The sequence below is a fragment of the Neodiprion pinetum genome, chromosome 3 (genome assembly GCF_021155775.2).
Source record: "Neodiprion pinetum isolate iyNeoPine1 chromosome 3, iyNeoPine1.2, whole genome shotgun sequence".
Taxonomy (NCBI): Eukaryota; Metazoa; Arthropoda; class Insecta; order Hymenoptera; family Diprionidae; genus Neodiprion; species Neodiprion pinetum.
Window position 1 is genome coordinate 42,295,209 of NC_060234.1, and position 19,198 is coordinate 42,314,406.

Genomic DNA, 19,198 nt, shown 5'->3' on the forward strand with positions numbered 1-19,198 from the left:
AGAAACTGGCATTTTTAGGAAACAGAATATACAGAAATACGCAGACTGAACGAAAATCGGCCTTCAGTTATGACATACCTTATTTCCTTACATCATGTTGCGCATCAAAGTCGCTTCGGCCAATGAGAACGTGCCCTCACGTGAAGTCATTTTGAGCACTATTTTTAAAAGTTATATAGAACAGCCATTCATTCTTATGTTCACCGTATCATGTTTGATTGGGGAATAATAATCGAATGTTAAATAATTGGTTACAGAGATTATGTTGTACTTTTTACGACAGAAACGGAAGCAGCACACCTTGTTTCCTTACACCATGCTTGCAATTAAACTATAACCGTACGATACAGCTAGTTTCTTGAAGCAGGTCGTACACGTCTAACGAAATTCGTCTGACGCTTATCTGGGTGAACGTCTACTTTCAGCATAACCTGCACAGATCAATGTACCACAGCATAAAACTTGGCTAAAAATAAGTATTGATCAGATCCTTAGAGCTATATGCTCTAAGATCGGATCCAACTGACGGCTCCAACAATATTATTTCGGGACAAGTTGTGTCGTGAGCACCGCAAGGTGGCACAACAGGCTCCCTCATTCGAATTCTCAACGATCAGGTAGTACCATTATCAGATATCGGGCTTCGGTAAATGCAAAGTACTCCAATCTGCTCAACATGTGCAAACTGTTGCATCGTTCATTATACTTATTAAGTATTTTTGGTACGATCTGATCCGATACATATCGATTCATATAATCGTCAATGTTGATGGTTTAAATCGAGGATTCGGATTTTACGATTGAATTCGCTCAGAACGCATACTGGGCTTAAATGTAAAAAGTTTTACGAGTGTCATAAAAAGCTAATTATTAGACAAAACAACTCTCGATGATCCTCGTACCCGTTTTCTTATTTAATTGAGTGAATTGTAAGATTATGCTACAATGTATTTATTGTAAATTATAACTGTCCTCAATATTATAATCTTGATACAATAAGAGTTCTCACGTATTCAATAATAAATAGAAAAAAAAACGATATAATATAACACACATCACATAATATGGTATAGTATAATGTATATTAACGATCAGAAGAATTTTAATCAACGTTCTGCCTTACTTTCAGTATTATATAGTATATTATAACATTACATGATAGTAGGGCGCGAATATATGATGATATCAAAAATAGTATAGGGATTATTTGATATTATAAACTTATAATGGTTTATGTCCTAGTATTCAGTACCTTATTTATACTACAATAAATAACAATAGAGTCGTGCTAATATATTTACGAAAAATATCATTTACCTTTGATATGTGTATACATTGGTGTATACCTACCTATGTGTAATGAATCCACGCTTTATAGGTATACCCTCTACTATTTGATGGGATTTACGCTCATTCTTGGCACGTCGCGTTGCCGTGGGTGAAAGCGTTTGAAAGTATAATTAGTACAGGGGTGTATAATGCGTTATAAAAATATGAGTTTCGTGCGCTTTCTTATATTTTTCCAAGCATAATGCCTGAGCTGATTGTCTATCGAACTGAAGCTTTAAGGAAAAATATTAGCTCCAATGTAAACTTATCTCAATTTTCAACAATTTCGCAAAATCAACACATTTTTCAGGTATTTCTGAACGGTCCCGAAGTGCTCTAGCAGATTGAAATAAGCGAAATATTCGAAAATTAATTGTCGATATAAAAAAAGAAAGTTCAACCAGCCAGCATTGATTAAAGATATGCTAAATGCGCCAAAAAGATTTGATAAACTCGTAAATTTCATTATCTTTCCTCAATTGTCGGCATACGCTTACCCACGTGTCATATAGTAATCACTCCTGCGGGAAACCTGTCGTATCCACCTATAACAATTGAACTTACTAAAAACTGATATTTAATACACCAACAAGAATGGTGTTGATTATTCGACAGGCAAGCGCGATGGTTCTGTCCCCTGATTCCAGTAACACATCCAATATCACTTAATTATCTTATGACGTTACGAATACATCCGGCAGAAAACACAGTTTGCATTCTATGCGCGTTGCGCAGATTGATAATTCGCGGTTATATCGGCATGTAGAAATTCATCCCATCTAACGGCGAATCGCGTTCGAGTTCCTCTCACGGGCTCCTCAAGTGTAAGTCCTAGTACAGATAATTTTTTGGCTCCTCGGTGGGCTGGCCGCATACACCGTGGTACTTTTTCGTGACGAGACTTCGACTGCGGCAATTTTCAATCTCTAGGAAGCACTCGTTGCTGTAGGTCATGCCGTCAGTGCCGCAGACAGGATCGTAGTAAGGGGGGCAGATTTTTTGGCATCCACGAAAAGAAAATCCTTGAAGGCACCGTTTCATCGGCACGACGTAGACGTGCTTCCTACGGCGTGAACGAAAATAATGAACGCTGGTGAGGGACTGGAGCTTCAGGGAACTGACCCCTGGGTGAAAATTTTCGCAAATAAAGATCAGTTACGATCGACTCACCCGCAATTATCCCGTTTCATCTCACACTCGTTCCTGTAAAGCTTGTTGTCCGAGCCACACACGAATTGCCGGTCTCCTTCGCAAACTTGATTGCACAGCGCCGTTGTGGGGCAGTGTTGAGCAGGGACTGGAACGACACGTTGACCGCAAGTGTCTCGCCGCAAATGGCACGTTGATCTGTAACGTGTTTTATGATTAATTTGCGGTATGACTATAATACACGTGGAACAGGGATAAAATGATGCTTCGATCGCAGGATTAAAACGCTGATCATCGGTTGTGTTCAGACTGTACAAAAGTTCTCAAAGATGCACTAACAAGGAAGATACCCCAGGTCGATCTCCCCGATTAGATTTCTTTTGTAATAAGTTATAGTAGACTAAAAACTAACCGACACATATTTTTATTTATCCGCCATTAAACACTTCAAGGGAGTGAAACGACCCTCCAAAGTAAAGCATGTCAAGGGAAGGTTTGGCAGTTTTCTTTTTCAATTGAGAAAATTATATTTTTCAATTCTCGTTGCGAGAAAACTTTTCCAAGTGGATTGGTTAAAAAATATTACGTTCTTGTGGGTGAAACTGCCAAATCGACCCTTGACACGCCTCACTTTGAAGGGTGATTTCACCCCCTTAGAGTGTTTAATAGCAGATAAAAAAAAATACGTGTCGCTTAGTTTTGAGTCTACTGTAACATATTGCAAAAAAAGTAAAATCGGAGAGATCGACCTGGGATACCTTCCTCGTCAGAGTGAAATGTAAATAGAGCAATAAACAAATTATTCTACCTATAAACATTGCCGTCGCTTCCACAAACGGGCTCCTCTACAACTTCGCTGCAGTCTTCCGGGCAATTTTCCACTTCCTTCAAGGCTGTGCACTGTCCGACGTGAGCCAGCTGGATTCCTTTCCTGAAACCGATTGATTTTGCAATCGTTATTGGATAGTGCGACCGACTTCGGTGCAGGTCTGACGACGAGCTGTCAAGGAGCGTTACTTAATTCAAACAGTGCAGAGTAAGGTCTTACAGGCAAATCGCGACGTTGAGTCGACACTGGTTTGGATATGTGTTGGCGTCACTGCCGCAAACTGGGTCATCCTCATCGACGCACCTCTGCTGTTGTTTCATACACTTGTTTAACCGTGGTCGACACTTCTCGAAGTCAGCCTTGGTCACCTTTCTTCTAGATTGTCTGTTGGATTTTATGAAGATGAAGGTCGAGCAAACAGGTGAAAAGTCTTTAATCGCTTGGGTGCGAAACATCAATTCGATACAAACCCGCAATTCAGCATCTGCATCTCGCATTCATTCCGATATATGCCTCCGTCCGATCCGCAGACGGGTGTTTCCGGTTCGTTATTGCAGTCCAACGGGCACGTTGTGGGCAAATTTCCACCGGCTGTCCGTTCCCGAGACACACAGAATGACATTGGCACCTCGAACACGTGCTTGCTGCAAAGAAATCGGTACCCCACATTCATAAGCCTTATGGTGTTAAAACACGGTCTAGACTTTTTCCACACCAACGATAAAAAGCGGAAGCCATTAACTCGGAGGGGATAAGATTATGAGGTAATGGAGAATCGTACCCGCAATTTTTCGCCCGCATTTTGCAAGTGTTCGAGTAGAGAATTCCGTCGCTTCCACAAGCTGGTTTGGCACCTCTCCAGCAGGATTCTCTACAGTGCCGTGTAGTTTGACAGTGTTTTTTGTTCGTTCGCACGACACCTTGTCTGTATGGGATGTTAAAGATGTGCAAAGGTTAGCATACTCTTACAACTATAATATTTCCGATCACCCTTTACGTCTTCGTCAAACGGCGACTCACCCGCAGGTGAGGAGTTTCATCTGGCACGTAGACTTGTAGACGTTTCCATCGCTGCCGCAAATCGGCCCGTCCAGTGGGGCCAGATCACAGGATACTGGGCAATTCTCCCTGTGTGCCGAGATGTTGTTGCATGGACCCAAGTGCGAAAGCTCGATCCCAACTCTGCATATCTCGACCCGCAACATGCACTTGTTCAAGTAGGTACGCCCGTCGGTGCCGCAAACTGCGTCCGAATCGCCCGGACAACGATGCTCGCATTTGCTACCGGAAGACCTCAGACAGGCTGATTTCTCCTTGGAAACGGTCACCCCTGAAGAAGATGAAATTAAAATCAAACACAGTCTAAAGTTAATTGACTATCCGGTAACTATCATATCTCTTCCGACTTGATACTTGGAGCCTTGTTGCGAGTCGGCAATTTGCAATATTTGCAGAAGATGATGTATTGAGTTATTAAGGTTCACAGGTTTGTTGTAATTTTTTGTTTTTTAAGGAAATTCCTGCGCCACAAGGCGGAATAATCGATGGCGCCTACCTTTGCCGCACATTTTTTTCCGCATGTCGCACTGGGAGGCATAAATGACATCGTCGCTTCCACATACCGGTTCTCCGCTCGGCGGACATATTCTGGGACAATTCGTCGCACCTTCCGCTACGTAATCTGGAAGCAAAATTATTGAAAGGCGTTATACGATGTGCGGGATGGTCGGAAATTACGGTTCACAGAAATCAGTCTTCCTGTAGAAAGGCGTTTGAAGTTGTTATGGCGCCATAGGTAAAGTGTCGCTTTTAGTATCCGGCAGTCACAGAGTTCGTCGTACTCTGTGACGGTGTAAGATAACGCTCAATTATCATCGACAATTCGCATCGAGGAATTCAAAGTTGTGTACATGCAAAGATCGCATACCAACATAATTGACAAAAAAAAGTCTTGCTATAATTGGCTTAGCAGTTCGGTACATGATATAAGGGTTCAGCCACCAGTAATAAGCATAACGAGGCATGGCATTGCGTGATAGGTATCTCATCTGTTGATAAGTACGAGGCTGAACCATCACCGCCTATTAACACGTAATTATACCCATACAGATCATACGTCGGCGGGTATAATTTCCAATTACGTATCGCGTCATATCTGTGGCTTGATTAACCGACATTTTCGCACTCCCTTCATCGGTGTATAATTGCGTATATGTGTACATCGGTATTCGTTACGTCCCAGCGAGCGTGTAAATAGATATGATGCCTATAAGTATAATCGTGAGCTTCGGTTTCGGTTGGCTTGCGATACACCCGCATAGATTGCGGACATTCAGATACCATATACATATCTTTGCGTGTATGGGTAATTCTTATATGGGGACGAAGGGAGACTAAGGGAATGAAATAAAAATCTGAAAAAATGAGGGATTTTTTTTTTCACCATTTGGAACCGATTTGACAGGTTCTGTTACGAATTTTTTTTTTTACCCCATAAAAGAACCATCCTAGTGTATACCTATGGTGTATGACCAAACATACCGTGAATGCATTGGGGGTTGCCTTATAGATCGAACCGATGAACGACACGGACCAGCGAGTGTGCCGCACCTCATCAGCGATAGCTGTTGAAAAAGAAGATGGCAATCCCTGGTAGCTTAATCGTATGTTCCGGTTGAATTGCTTGCAAGTATTGTAACCGCCTGGTTGACCACGATAACAGCCCCGACTCGTTGTCCGTGTCGCTGGACTTGTGAATCAGGGAATCCCGGATTAAACTCTACATATACTGGAATGTCTGAATACATTGCGATAAAATATTCCGTATGGGTATATGTATAGTAGAATTGCGGAATGCACGTTGAAGTATGAGAATTTCAGCCTATAACAGGTAAATCGAACTTTACAGTAACAGTTTTGCATGTAAGGCATTTTTCTCACGACCTGAATACCAAATATTTTACATTCTTTTAATTGTCATTTTTTCTTCTGTATATCAACCTGCCACCGTCACCGTCGTGGCTAGAATTCTAGATGTCCTACAAAGGTTGTTCGGAATATACAGCCCGTACCGTTAACACGTTTATTCATTGTTCTGCGAGCGTTTTCGGATTTGAATTTGAATCCAAGAAGTAATTGTCTCAAAAGCGATAAAATTTAGGGCATGATATACGTAATTCCGAAGCACTTCTTTTATCATGGAAAGCGGTTATTGTTTCCACGAGACTTGTCATTCAACATTCCACGTGACGTGATTCTAGGAAAGATTTCAGACGAATGATGCTGTCACTTCATCTCTGATGGATGTTTATACTTCAACTCTACCGAACCATGAGAGCCAAAGTTTCCTGTATATTTTGAGCTATGCAGGGTATGAAGATCACGCTTGGGAAGCCTACCAAACAGGTGTCATGGGAGTTGCTATATTTTATTTAAAAATCTCTGAATGCACGCTAGTCCCTAAAAGTACATTTCCAACATATGTCAGTGCGGGCAGCAACAGTTTCGTGGAAATGGATATTCGAAGTTAACGAAGTTAGCTCGTTAACCGTACGTACCGAACTGTAAACTTCCGAGAGTCCGAGAAGTATCATAGTTCCAAAATTCGGGGGATACCGTTCATGTGCCGTAAAATTATAATGTATATATGTATGTGTGCCACCTGGCGATGATTCGAGTTACGGGTCAATGCATTAACCGCACTTTAATTCTCGAAAACACTGACGTTTCCTGTACATATATTATACACATATACGCACGAACACAACGACGACAAGATCACCTACATGACAGTAGTCCGTAGGTGTTGTTATTGCCAGTGCAGCGATCGAAAAGACGTAAGAAATAAAAAAATTGGTGAAACGGTATCGCGAAAGAAATTAGAAGAGAAACGTACACACACTCTGTGTGCACAGTTATAAGCGTGAGATTCTAATGGAACGGTCGTCGTTATTTCCGGTCCATTATACACACGAACTGTGCGCAGAAATGTATTGGCTATAACGCGCGGCGACGTTCGTATGTGAAGAAGAGTGATTTACTGGGACCCCAAGCACATGTCGCGGGCTTCACGGTCCAGTGATCAACCGGTAGGTCAACAGCATTCGTCGCTTACCTGGACCAGCCTCGGGCGTATAAGTATATCAGAGTTATGCGTGCATCTGTAAATATATTTAATCGGCGAGTTGTGTATCCAAGGTGTAAGTTTTGCCGCGTATTAGGAAACCGAGGCTTAAGGTCATGCAGTAATCCTTTCTTTACCGACCGAGCAAACTCACCCGTTTTCTTCCTACATTAGTTAATTAATAGGGAAAAGGGTGAGTTTGCTCGGTCGGTAAAGAAAGGTGTACTGCATGACCTTAATACGTCTGATGCAGTCCAACTGGTTTGCGGACAATTACTGATTCGGGGTAATTCCGTGGTGAGGCCTTCGACTTGGATCGGGTCACGTAACGGTCGCAAGATATTTGACTAATTTGATTCGTTTTGGGGGAATTTGGTGCGCTACCATTCGCGAACGAGGAGAAGTCGATGATTAGTTTATTTTTTTTACTCTCCGATTGGGTGTAAAAAAGAGTGAGCTGGCGTATAGAGGAAACCTCGATGATTTTACATAAATCATTTCGTGTCTGCATATTCATGCAGAAATGAACGAGGGGATCCATTCTAAAGCGAGAGAGAACACGAGACCGCCCAACGGCAGCTCGAGGACGCCGTTGATCTTGCAAGTCGATAAGCATTATCTCCTGGCTCCGGGACACCGTTGAATTCCATTGCCTAGATTTTTTTACACGTTTTGTTATTACTCAAGAGATACATGGCAGCGATATCGCGATACATGCACTTCTAAATTACATCCATGCGAAGACTTAGAGTATACATATGCCTCGAGGTGAAGTTCGAATTTGAGATGATGAATGTCATTTTGTCAAATCATTTTGACCGTGGCGTTATGCTCTCGGATTTTATGGTCGTTTGATCCTCGATCAGTTGTAGAAAAGTAAGGAACTTTTAAGTAAGGTACTTATTGGATTTGAATTTGGGAAAACTGGGTGTATTACGGTTCATTGCGATGTCGAAATAATAAAGTATCCTCAAGCAGCAAAAAAGTCGGGTTCAATGATATAACAACCACGCTCTGGGAGGTTGTTGCGCAATCAACGGAATCACTTTAAGTGCGAGGTGGCAAAGTCAGAAGAGAGAATTTGTCACGGGTACGCGGATATTCGATTATTCGGAGCTATAATCTGAAGGCGTCAAGGTATAAATCCGCCTAAGTCGCACGGTTCGAAATGAATTAATCAATCAGTACTGTCTGACCTCTGATAGGCTAACAATGCCGAGGAAATTGTACACGTACTTACTACTCACGCGTACAATTGTCCGCATCTATCTGCCAGTATGAGATGGGGAGGAGAAGCTTTTAACAAGCAAGCAGAGGGTGGAAGAGAATGACCGAGAGAGAGAAACTATTGGCAAACCACTTGAAAGAAGAGGTTCAATAATTGTTTAAAAAAATCCGCCCTCCTTGATGGAATCAGGGTTCATAAGTTTAGAGTATACGTATCTTACTTCCGTCGTCGTTGACCAAATCAAATTCCTTGGACATGGCCCAGTTGACAAGGTTTCATAACTCTGTACCAATATACCATGCTTGTACAGAATAATTGTCTCATTGTCAGGAATGGGTGGAAAGCCAAGACGTTACCTATTGTCTCATTGGTGGTTCACGAATACTTTCTCACACCGACGCCTGTTGCAGCTTGACAATAATGCAGACTCACCTCAATTCAGGTGAAGGCACCCAGTTCATGTTAACGACGCTATTGCCCATGACTATGCAGACTGTGCACATAATACGTTATTGTACGTATACAACATGTGATTTCTGCAACGGCACAATGCGGCGGGAGGCGAAGACTACCGGTATAGTTAAAATCTCGCTTCCTTGTGGGGCATTGTTTTACGGTGATATAAAACTATCAAGACCGTGGCTGGAACCGGCATGCGGGGTGATATATACGAGGCGGGTAAGGCAAGGAACATGGGGCGAATAAGCGCGACGAGAGACAACACCTTGGAGCTTAACGACCGTGTACCCCGTTATACGAAGGCGGGCACGTAGCTGCATACACGGATTATCATCAGTTCGCTAATTATCAAGCTCAAAGTAGAGTAACAAGTACAAAGGAGAAGAAGGAATGGAGGCATACCTGGAGCTAAGGAGGCCAAGCAAGCTTACTGATAGAGAGCGGGACCGCGCCCTTAATCGGAAGATTAACGAGTGTAACCAACGTCGAGAGACTAGCATGGATAGAGGGTATTATAGAAAGTAATGCTGCCTCCTGCCGCATAGTTACAGATATGCTTCCAGCGGCACTCTACACGTCATTGAAAATAAATAACATCGACTGAAATAACAGGAAATGAATATTTCCTGCTCTGGAATACTGCTCACGCCAGATACTTGTATATCTCTCGACAATCTATATAGACTAATTACAACGAAGTGTCCTATGCCCGAGAAGCGGCCGTTAGTTCGTCAGAAATACAGCGAGTCAAAATCCCCTAGTGTAAACGACCCGCCAATTGTGACGGTGATTTTCTCGAGAACCACGCAATTATAACGACTCGAGATAGCTAACGCTGTTTTTCGATTCGCGTGACTTCGCGACATCAATCAGTTGAATGACACTGCAGGTCTCGGTGATACTTCGCAGAATACGAATCTGTTACTGATTGTGAATAATTGACCAACAGGGAAGAGCCGTTAACGCTTCTCAATGTTCATTGGATCAACTGGAAAAACATACATATAGTCCTGCTTTCCTATCGAACTGCGCGAAATCGTCGAACAATTACATTAGTCAATGCGGCTTTTGACGCTGTGATTCTCGAACATGTTTAGACTTCATTTTGCAGTCTTTAATGGCACTTTTACGATCGATCGATTGAGTTGAAAAGTGCATCAACCACCCTGTTCTTGCGTGGTTTGTCTAAAGCTGACATTCATTGGAACATGTGATTAGGAAGTAGTTCTTGCTCGTTGTAAAAAGTTAATGAGGGTTCCAATATAATGGCCATATTTACTGCAAAGAAGAATAACGCAGGGTTAACTTGTACATCCGCCGAAGGTTTGCAGTTGGTACCAAACAAAGGTTATGCATACATGCGGTGGTTAATTCTCCGTCATTATCCAGCTGCAGGTTGTGTTTTAACGTATTTTCATCTCTTCTGATAGGCGACCAGAGTTTTTGTCGCTTCTCGTTTACGGATTACGAATTGCTCGCGGGATAGTAAATCATAAAAGCCGAGAAATCCATACTGCGGAACGAAACATACGGTCTACGAGAGACCTAATTATATAGCTGGACGCAAGTAACAGATACGCGGGGCATCGGCAAAACTCCTTACAATACATCCACAACACGTGTCATATATGTGGGCACACGTATACAATACACACGCATGTAGGTAAATTACAAGTACGCCAGAGAAATCTGGGACGCAAGTGATCATAAAAGATCCAAACGCTGAAGACTGAATCTATGTGTACATATTTTGCATGCCCCAAGAAGTGCGTACATGCAGTGTCTTATACCTATGTTGCCTTCGGGGCGAACGCATGGGTTTCAATTTCCAGACCATGATAGAAACTAATTTCAACATCCAAGCCTTAGTACGTCGTCTACACACCGCAACGAAGTTCCAGCCGCATTAACCGGTAATCATTGAAAGCATTTGGTCGTATTGATGTTATTTGAGAAGCAGGCAAGTTTTCTGGACCGTTCGTATAACCTGTTGATATCGGACACCGTTAACATTGTGCAATGTTGGATAGAGTATTTTCGCAGGGTCATTGCATGGAACTAGTCGTGAGCAAATGAAGACCTTTGCAGTTACTCGAATTTACACATTAATTCTACGATGAGACGGTGGACTTTTAGTGACATATCCGAGTTGATCCGGCATTCGAAGACGCAGGCTTCCATAAGATGAGGACGAATTGGAAACATGCTGGAGAGGTTGACAATTTGAAACGCACTCCACTGCAGGGTGTTGCGGATATTATCGACTCGCTGTTCTCGAGAAGGAAGAATGAACGCAAGAAGACTGTTGTCCTACAGTCGAAAAATTTCTAACCATAGTATCGGGGTGAAATACTTTGAAACCCAGTAGCAGTGATACAGATCTAACTTGAATAAAAAATATCATGAGGCTGATATCAAGAAGGTCGAGAGTTGGCTGTGCACAAATGTAGCTACATTAGGGTGTTTCATTTTTTAACTTTTTTTTTTCAGGTGCCACTCGAAAAATTTGTGAGAAATACTGTAAAAAAATTTTTGTAACACCTCGAAGAAGTAGGAAAATATGTAGAGTTCACTACCAATTTCTGTAATATTTCTTATACAATTTTATGTGTATACCTTGCCGGCTTGTGTATAATATGCTTATTTTTTTCGTATCATGATCCAATTAATAATTGTTAGTAAAAATCAGTACTGAAATAGGGACATTAAGGTGATGCGATACTTCTATTTCGGTAACAAAAACTGTTATTCAACAAATCTCTCCGAGGCGATTAATCTTTCGGATAAAGGTCAAGAACAAAAAACTGCGGAATTGTTACGCGCAGTTTGCTGTTGATTAGTGAACGATTAATTGGACCACCATAAAAAAAATAAATAAACAAACTAATGTATATACATTTAAGTTCGTAAGGTGTACACTTAAAAATAAATAAAAAATATTACAATAATTCGTAGTGACCTCTAAATATTTTCCTACATCCTCGTGGTTTTAAGACAGTTTTTTTTCAATACGTATCACAAATTTTTCAAGTCGTACCTTATAAAAAAGCAAGCTACATGTATCGGAACCTTGCGACGAACGTGGATACTGCGATTCCTCTGGTCCCAAAGACAAAAGCAAACACCGGACTCTGCCTGCGGGTGCAGTTAGGAATATACCTGAACGCGTTAATGCTTCGACGAAAAATGGAACAGCGTGGCTTGTGGTCGGTCCCGAGCTGTGTTAGCGTCTTTCCCTCTTTCTCTGTCTTTCAGCGCGCTGATCTTGGCTCTACTCGTTAAATATTCAAAGTAGGACTGTTGAGTTATTCGAAATTTTTTAACGGTTTACTCCCGGTGCCCGCGCGACAAACCGACAACCAGGAAGCAGGAGGAGCGTGCGCAAAGTGTCGGCAAAGGCAAGGTACGACCATGGTATCAAGGTTTCAAGGCCAAGCAGCGAGGACTGTTGTCAGGATTGCCGTTCGGCTATTCGAGGCGCAACGTCGCGGATTCTTGGACGCACCAGGTTCGCGGTAATATCATGGAAAGTCATGGATTTAGCTTAGCGTACAGTTAATCTAATTTACGGAATGATAGATGTGGCCCCAACCATGAGTACGTGACTCGATATGGGCTTCGACTGACCGCCGGCTGTTTAAAAGAATGCTGATCATGCGGTCGGTCACGATCATGTACTTAAACGATGCCGATCTCGAATCCTCTACTTGAGAGGGGAAAATGAGGAGACTTACCATCACGCAGTTGGAAAAACAATTAGAAATGAGCGAGGAAAGTAAGATTTTGGCCCCAATGCGTGTATGGCGTAATAGTTGTTATTCGTGTTATATATACCTATGTTTGGGGAATTTAGGTACACCGTTACAATTGATTGAAAACGTATTCTATTTGTGATGAGGGTGAAAAAAACAGAAAGAAGATTAGAAAGAAAAAGCAAAAAAAGAAACAACAAACAAACAGAGGTGTGCATATAGAGTAATCAGACCCGAACGAGAGTGATAGAGGTCCGGGAAGGCAAAGCAAGTGGTGCGTGAAAAGTAAGATTAGGAATAGAAAAGAAAAGGGGAATGGTGAAAAAGTTGGAGAATAAAAAGAGACAGAAGATAGGGAAAAAATTAGCCGATATAAATGTGTGAAAATGGGAACAACAACTTCGATGAATGGATCGTTAGAGTCGATCAATGGGAAATTGAATGAGCTGATTGTCCGTCGATATTCACTCGCTTTGAAATCTCTGACAGTCTGCGAGCGGAAAACAACTGTCCACCTTTTTTTCACCTACTGTAGGTATTATACGTGTAATTACTAGGTATCTATGTGGGAGTTTCACTTGTGCTCAATTCTCACACAGAGCATTGTAAAAGAGGAAAAGAAATCCACTGGACAATAATTAATATCCATTATTATAGTTTATTTTCGAAATAATAATGTACATTCTCGTGCAAGTGTATCTTTACCGCGACCGTATACGTGACCCATCCAGATTATCAACCACGCCTAATGAATAACTAATTATTATTCGTAGCGCATCACACCCATACCGGTTGAATTTTTGTAACAAGATTCAGCACTTATAGTCCAGTCCATAAAATACCCCGTTATGATTGAGAGAGAAAGAGGTGCGAATGAAGAAAAAAAAAAAAAATGAAACTAAGAAATGGAAATAACGTTCTGCTGCCGTGCCCGAGTCTCGGGCATAATTATCTATAGATGAACTCTCATTGGCGGACGGATAATTCGTTTATTTTCTCTATCATACTGCTATAATTAATATCAATTTGGTGCGAAGATTGTAAGGCGCGTTCTCTCTCCATGCTGCCGCCCTTTCATCCGACACTTACAATCGGCTCGCCGATTCTGACCGTTATTTATTGCCGCGCAAAATTCAACACTGGTTTATAAGATGTTTTATTGCATGAATTACATTTGCGAACGTTGGTTAATCTGTTAGTCCTTTATTAGATTAGGTTAGGGGAAAAGGTTATTAGCAACGTGGCACAAATTAATCTTCGGTTTCTCTTCGATGCACCCGCAGCTTTCTACTCGCAATTACCTAATGTAATTCTAATGTAATTCTAACGAGCTGATTCTAAATCATGTTCCCCGGGAAAATCATTTTTGCATAGGTTGATTGGAGAAATCTTGGCAAGGGTTTGTGCGTTTTATTCGTCTGGAGAAACTATCGACATGATACTAAGTTTTCCGTCTCGGACAGTGACGTTTTTTTTTAATACTTTTCTTAGTTTTCAGTGTGTTCGCTATATCTAGCTTTCCTTCGGATTATGTTCTATTGAAATTCTATTCACCTACTTTCGTCACCTTTGTTCAACAATCGGACATGCGCAGTGTGTTCTTTTTCAATACCTTCTTTAATTTATTTTTGGGATACATGGTACTAGAAATGAAATGTTGGCAATTTTGCAAAACATTCAGAACTTGTTTGAAAGAAAACCTTTTTTATTTATTTTTTTTTTTTTACGTCGTGAGCCTCACTCGAAGTAAATAATATAGACCGTGTGAATGGATAATCAGTGCAATTTGTCTCTTCCTACGGATTTGATATTACATGTTCCTCGCTCTCAATGGTGTAAGACAATATGCATACACGCGAGGATGTGGAGCGTGAGACCAGAACGCGACGGAAAAGGAAGAAATAATATAGAGGTGAAAGAGATGAAAGTGTAGAAAGAAAAGGAGAGGAAGAGAGATGAGAGGAGGCAGCGGTGGCAAGGTGATTTAAATTCAGTGTGGAACGTTTAAGTCAGTGGGTCTCCGGGTCAGCAAAGTAACCCAAGTCACGATGTCTGGACAAAAACCGTGGATCGCGAAACAAATCCTGATCCTGCGAAGACCGCAAGTTTGCGGAAAGGGTGGATTATGTTCGCGCCTTTTTTTTTCACCCCACCCCTGCAAACTTACCCGAGACACGTGCTCCTGTTACGTGGTCGACTATAAAGGGTATGCTTACACCATAAACGAGATGAACTTCTATAGCCAGTCATGTGAATTTTCGATATATCCGCTTTTACACTCGATATGACACTGGGTAAACAAAATTCACTTTTTGTGTGTAACGTGAAAACTTTCAACTGATTATATTAGGAACAAGGTTTAGTGTAATAGAATTGATATTAGGATATTTCAGACACGAAACGTTTTATTGTAATGATTTTTTTAGTTTTTCCAAAAATAAAGTCTACGTGAACAAAAAATGAGGGTACATAATTATGGTGTTACAGTACACTGATCAACTAAATTTTGTAACGAGGAAGGTGCTTACTAATTTTGAAATACCTATCTAGCCTCGTTATAAAACCATATTTATTTTGATTAGATCAAGTCTAGTTTTTGTGTCATAACATCGTTTCGACACATATTTTTTGATTCAGGGTTTCTTGTTATTTATTGTAACCAACTAACCGGTATTTATAGAAAATAAAAAATACAAACTGAATAAAAAAAGGTGAGTAAAAACGATAAATATTCAATTTTAATGGTAGTAGTTATAACACAAAAACTAGACCTGATCGAATCAAAATAAATATGGTTTTATAATTAGGGTAAATAGGTATTTAAAAATCAGTAAGCACGTTCCTTGTTACGAAATTTTGTCGACCGGTATAATAAATCATGTTTTCGGTTATAGCTCTAGACTACAACAAGGACCAGTTTGACTGCTCGGAGAAGCAGAGATTTGAGGTATGACTAAGGCTTGCGGTTTCTTTCGGCGAGTACCTACACCGTTCTCCGACGTCTTTAGCAACTAATCATTTTATTTGGAATGAAATTTTGAGGGGAGAAGCCGCACAACCGGTTCGAATGAAAAGGTCCGAGTGAAAATTGTCCTCATATTCTCCATCACGACGAGACGTGATATTAGCTCTGTGCCCGCGATTACGTTTATACCACGGTGAACTTCGGATTTTTTCAATAAATTAACAACTAATAAAACGGTTATCACCATATAATCGTAGGTTCTTTAGACGGGTAAGGTAATTAAAAAGGTGTGAAAAACAAGCTGACCGAAATTTACCGTCGACGATTCTTTACAGCTATCGGGGAACGTTCCAATGGAGCATCACGCGTCTTCGCATGAATAAAAAATTTCCAGGCTCAGATCACCGGCATCCAGACACTTCGGTATGGGACAGCTGCACGTAAGAGATAACTAGCTCAGTTGAACGAAGAATCTCGCGCAAGTTATGCAGATATCACTTGAATCTCAGTTTACGTTCAACGGTTTATGGGTACTGTATACCGACTAGCATAACATGGTGAAAAAAGTAAAAGAACCACGCAGAGATGCAAACGTCTGCGTTAAGAGATGCTATCGAAACAGCTCTCATGGGCTAAGGCACGTATAGCACGTACATACGTATATCAAGTATGCACTGCATACCTATATAAATGTCAAACGGACCAAGTTCATTATTCATCTCGTACCAACTTTACTACCCCGATTCCCTCTGCGATCTTCTACAATGTATGCAGGTACAGTGTTCACATGCATACAGGATGTTCGATTGAAATCTGTTTCTGGTATACAGGAATGCATGTATACTCACCTTCTTTTGGATCATACATAGGGAGAATCATATACAGCCGTTGATAGAATTAAAAGACGATTATTCTGCATCATGAGAATGAGAATACAAAATGCCTGCGTGAGCAAATTACCACAGTAGTAATAGTACAGTGGAAAAATTTTCTTCAAGGAGCCACTCGAAAAATTTGTGACAAATACTGAAAAACTTGTCGTAAAACCTGGAGGAGGTAGGACAATATATTTAGATATCACTACCAATTATTGTAATATTGTTTACTTATTTTTATGTGTACACCTTACGGGCTTATATATATTAGTTTATTTTTTTCGTATCGTGGTCCAATTAATCACTCATCACTCGAAATAGGAGTATCGCATCACTTTAATGTCCCTATTTCGTTTTCAGTACAGATTTTTATGAACAATGGCTATTCGGACCACGATACGAAAAAAATAAATTAATATGTATATAAGTCCGTAAGTTGTACAGATAAAAGTAAATAAAAAAAATTACAATAATTGATAGCGACCTCTAAATATTTCCCTACTTTCTCCAGGTTTTACGACACTTTTTTCCGTATTCGTCACAAATTTTTCGAATGGCACCTCGAAAAAAAAAAAAAGGTTAATAAATGTACAACCCTAAGGAACAGTTTGACCACGAGTAAAAACGTATCAACATTACATCCTCCGTACAGGTACGGGTGATTTAGATAGTCAAGAGTACGTCGTATAGTTGCTATCCGGCCGCGGGTACGCATTAGCATCTCTTATGAAGGGATTCTAACCAGTTGGTTTTCACATCAAGGGATGAAAGAAGCTGCTGCAGTCACCCGTGCATACAAAGTCCTACGAATTCAACGTTTCAACTCCACCGCGTCCGCGTTCCGCGTTCACACCTTCAGGCCTTTAAGCCTCCAGGGCTTCGAGGAACCCCTTGGCCTCCCCTTGGAGTCTCTTGCTCTCTTTCTTTACAGAGCCCCATTTGGTGCAGCAGCTGCCAAACTCTACGTGTCAATGTTCTGATCGGTCCATTTCGTCCATTCCATTCCATTTGCATATTTCGTGGATTATTTCTGCAAGCTGTGCGTATCCCCATGGATTTGTTGTCGTAAATTTTTTCATCATTCGAGATGTGATTTTTTCGTCTTGAAATTTGCGAGGAGAACACGGATACTTGTGGCGTTCGATCGTGTTCTCAAATAGACGCATGTAATGATGAATTTCGTTACCGACTCTGTCCTTGGGGACCGGTATTACGGAAGACGTTATGATCACGAGTGACATAAAAGACAATGACAGGAAGTAAGATCCTCACTCCATAGATATAACGTACATTAAAGTGGCATTAAAACGAACAAAAAACGAAAACCATGAAAATACGCTGGATCTTTCAAATATAACAAATTTATATCGTGATTCAAAGTGGAGTTGAAGAACAACGAAGAGCAGACAATAAAGACTTTCGTCGCGAATACATTTCTGTCGGGAATCGGGACATGAACTGATTCCACAGATGCATTTATAATAATAAAACGCAAAGTATATGTATACAAATCTGAATTACACGAAGTAAATGCTTAGAATTCTAACCAATTGACTGCAGTGTGCACATGGATGTGCAGCGTGAGTAATCTGAGTTAGTAAGTAACGTAGTAGGTACATACGAACCATGTAAACAGCAGAAGAGCAGCAGGAATGCCCCGACGATGTACTGGAACCGCATGACGTTTGGTCCTCGATGGGTTTGGGGTTTGGTCCAGGTGACGAGACGGGGAGAGGAAGAAAAAACGAGCAAAAAAAAAAACCAACAGCACACTTGGAACTCCGCGGGCTCTGGTGCGAAACGAGCTAGTGAGCGAGGGAGATAGTGACACTGTGAAGAGAAGAGACGGACAGAGAAAGAGCAAGAGGCAACAGGGAGGGATTGATGCCCTCTTCGACCTCAGCTGTGTGTCGAGGTCGGCGAACGACTGAAGGAAACAGCTCGACTGTTCTGACGTCTATACCTTGTCCTGCCCTACCCCTGCTCGATCTCCCTCTCTATTTCTCCCTCGCTCTCTGCTGCTCTCCTCGACAGTCGCCCTCTCTCTTTCTCTATCTCTCCCTCCCTTTCTAATCCTCATCTTCACCGTCATCCGTGGCGTAAATCCTCCACCTCTTGGCTCCCGTGGTGTATTCCCATTACTATTGCCAGGCTCATGTCCACGTCCATGCCATGTTCATATCCAAACGACGACGTGGTGCATTGGTACCCTGCAGTCTTCTCCCTTCCCTGCAGCCGAGAGGTACTCACGGATGCACGCTCCTACCTCGCCTTGGCTTGCCCGTCAGATTGCCCGTCATCATTATGCTATCATCCAGTGAACCACATCCAATGACTCGCGATCGAATTCTCTCGCGCTCATGTATCGCGTACGCTGGTTGCGCCCAATGTTTCTGGGCCACTGCAACGAGCCAGCGCGAACCGGCCATCACCGGTACTGAAAATTGTTACTCTGTGATGTCTGCGAGATATACATATAGTAGGTATGT

At 41.5% G+C, this 19,198-nt stretch overlaps 1 protein-coding gene across 1 annotated transcript; it reads right to left on the reverse strand.

Annotated features, from left to right (window-relative positions):
* Positions 1-1,777: 1,777 nt before the first annotated feature.
* On the reverse strand, positions 1,778-18,625 carry LOC124215355 (serine protease inhibitor dipetalogastin). The gene is made up of 9 exons (XM_046618670.2): positions 18,335-18,625; positions 4,863-4,988; positions 4,328-4,637; positions 4,089-4,232; positions 3,778-3,951; positions 3,527-3,691; positions 3,287-3,409; positions 2,500-2,676; positions 1,778-2,392 (listed from the first exon to the last, which is right to left on the reverse strand). The coding sequence occupies exons 1-9, from the start codon at positions 18,387-18,389 to the stop codon at positions 2,161-2,163; spliced, it is 1,506 nt and encodes a 501-aa protein (XP_046474626.1). The 5' UTR covers positions 18,390-18,625; the 3' UTR covers positions 1,778-2,160.
* Positions 18,626-19,198: the final 573 nt, after the last annotated feature.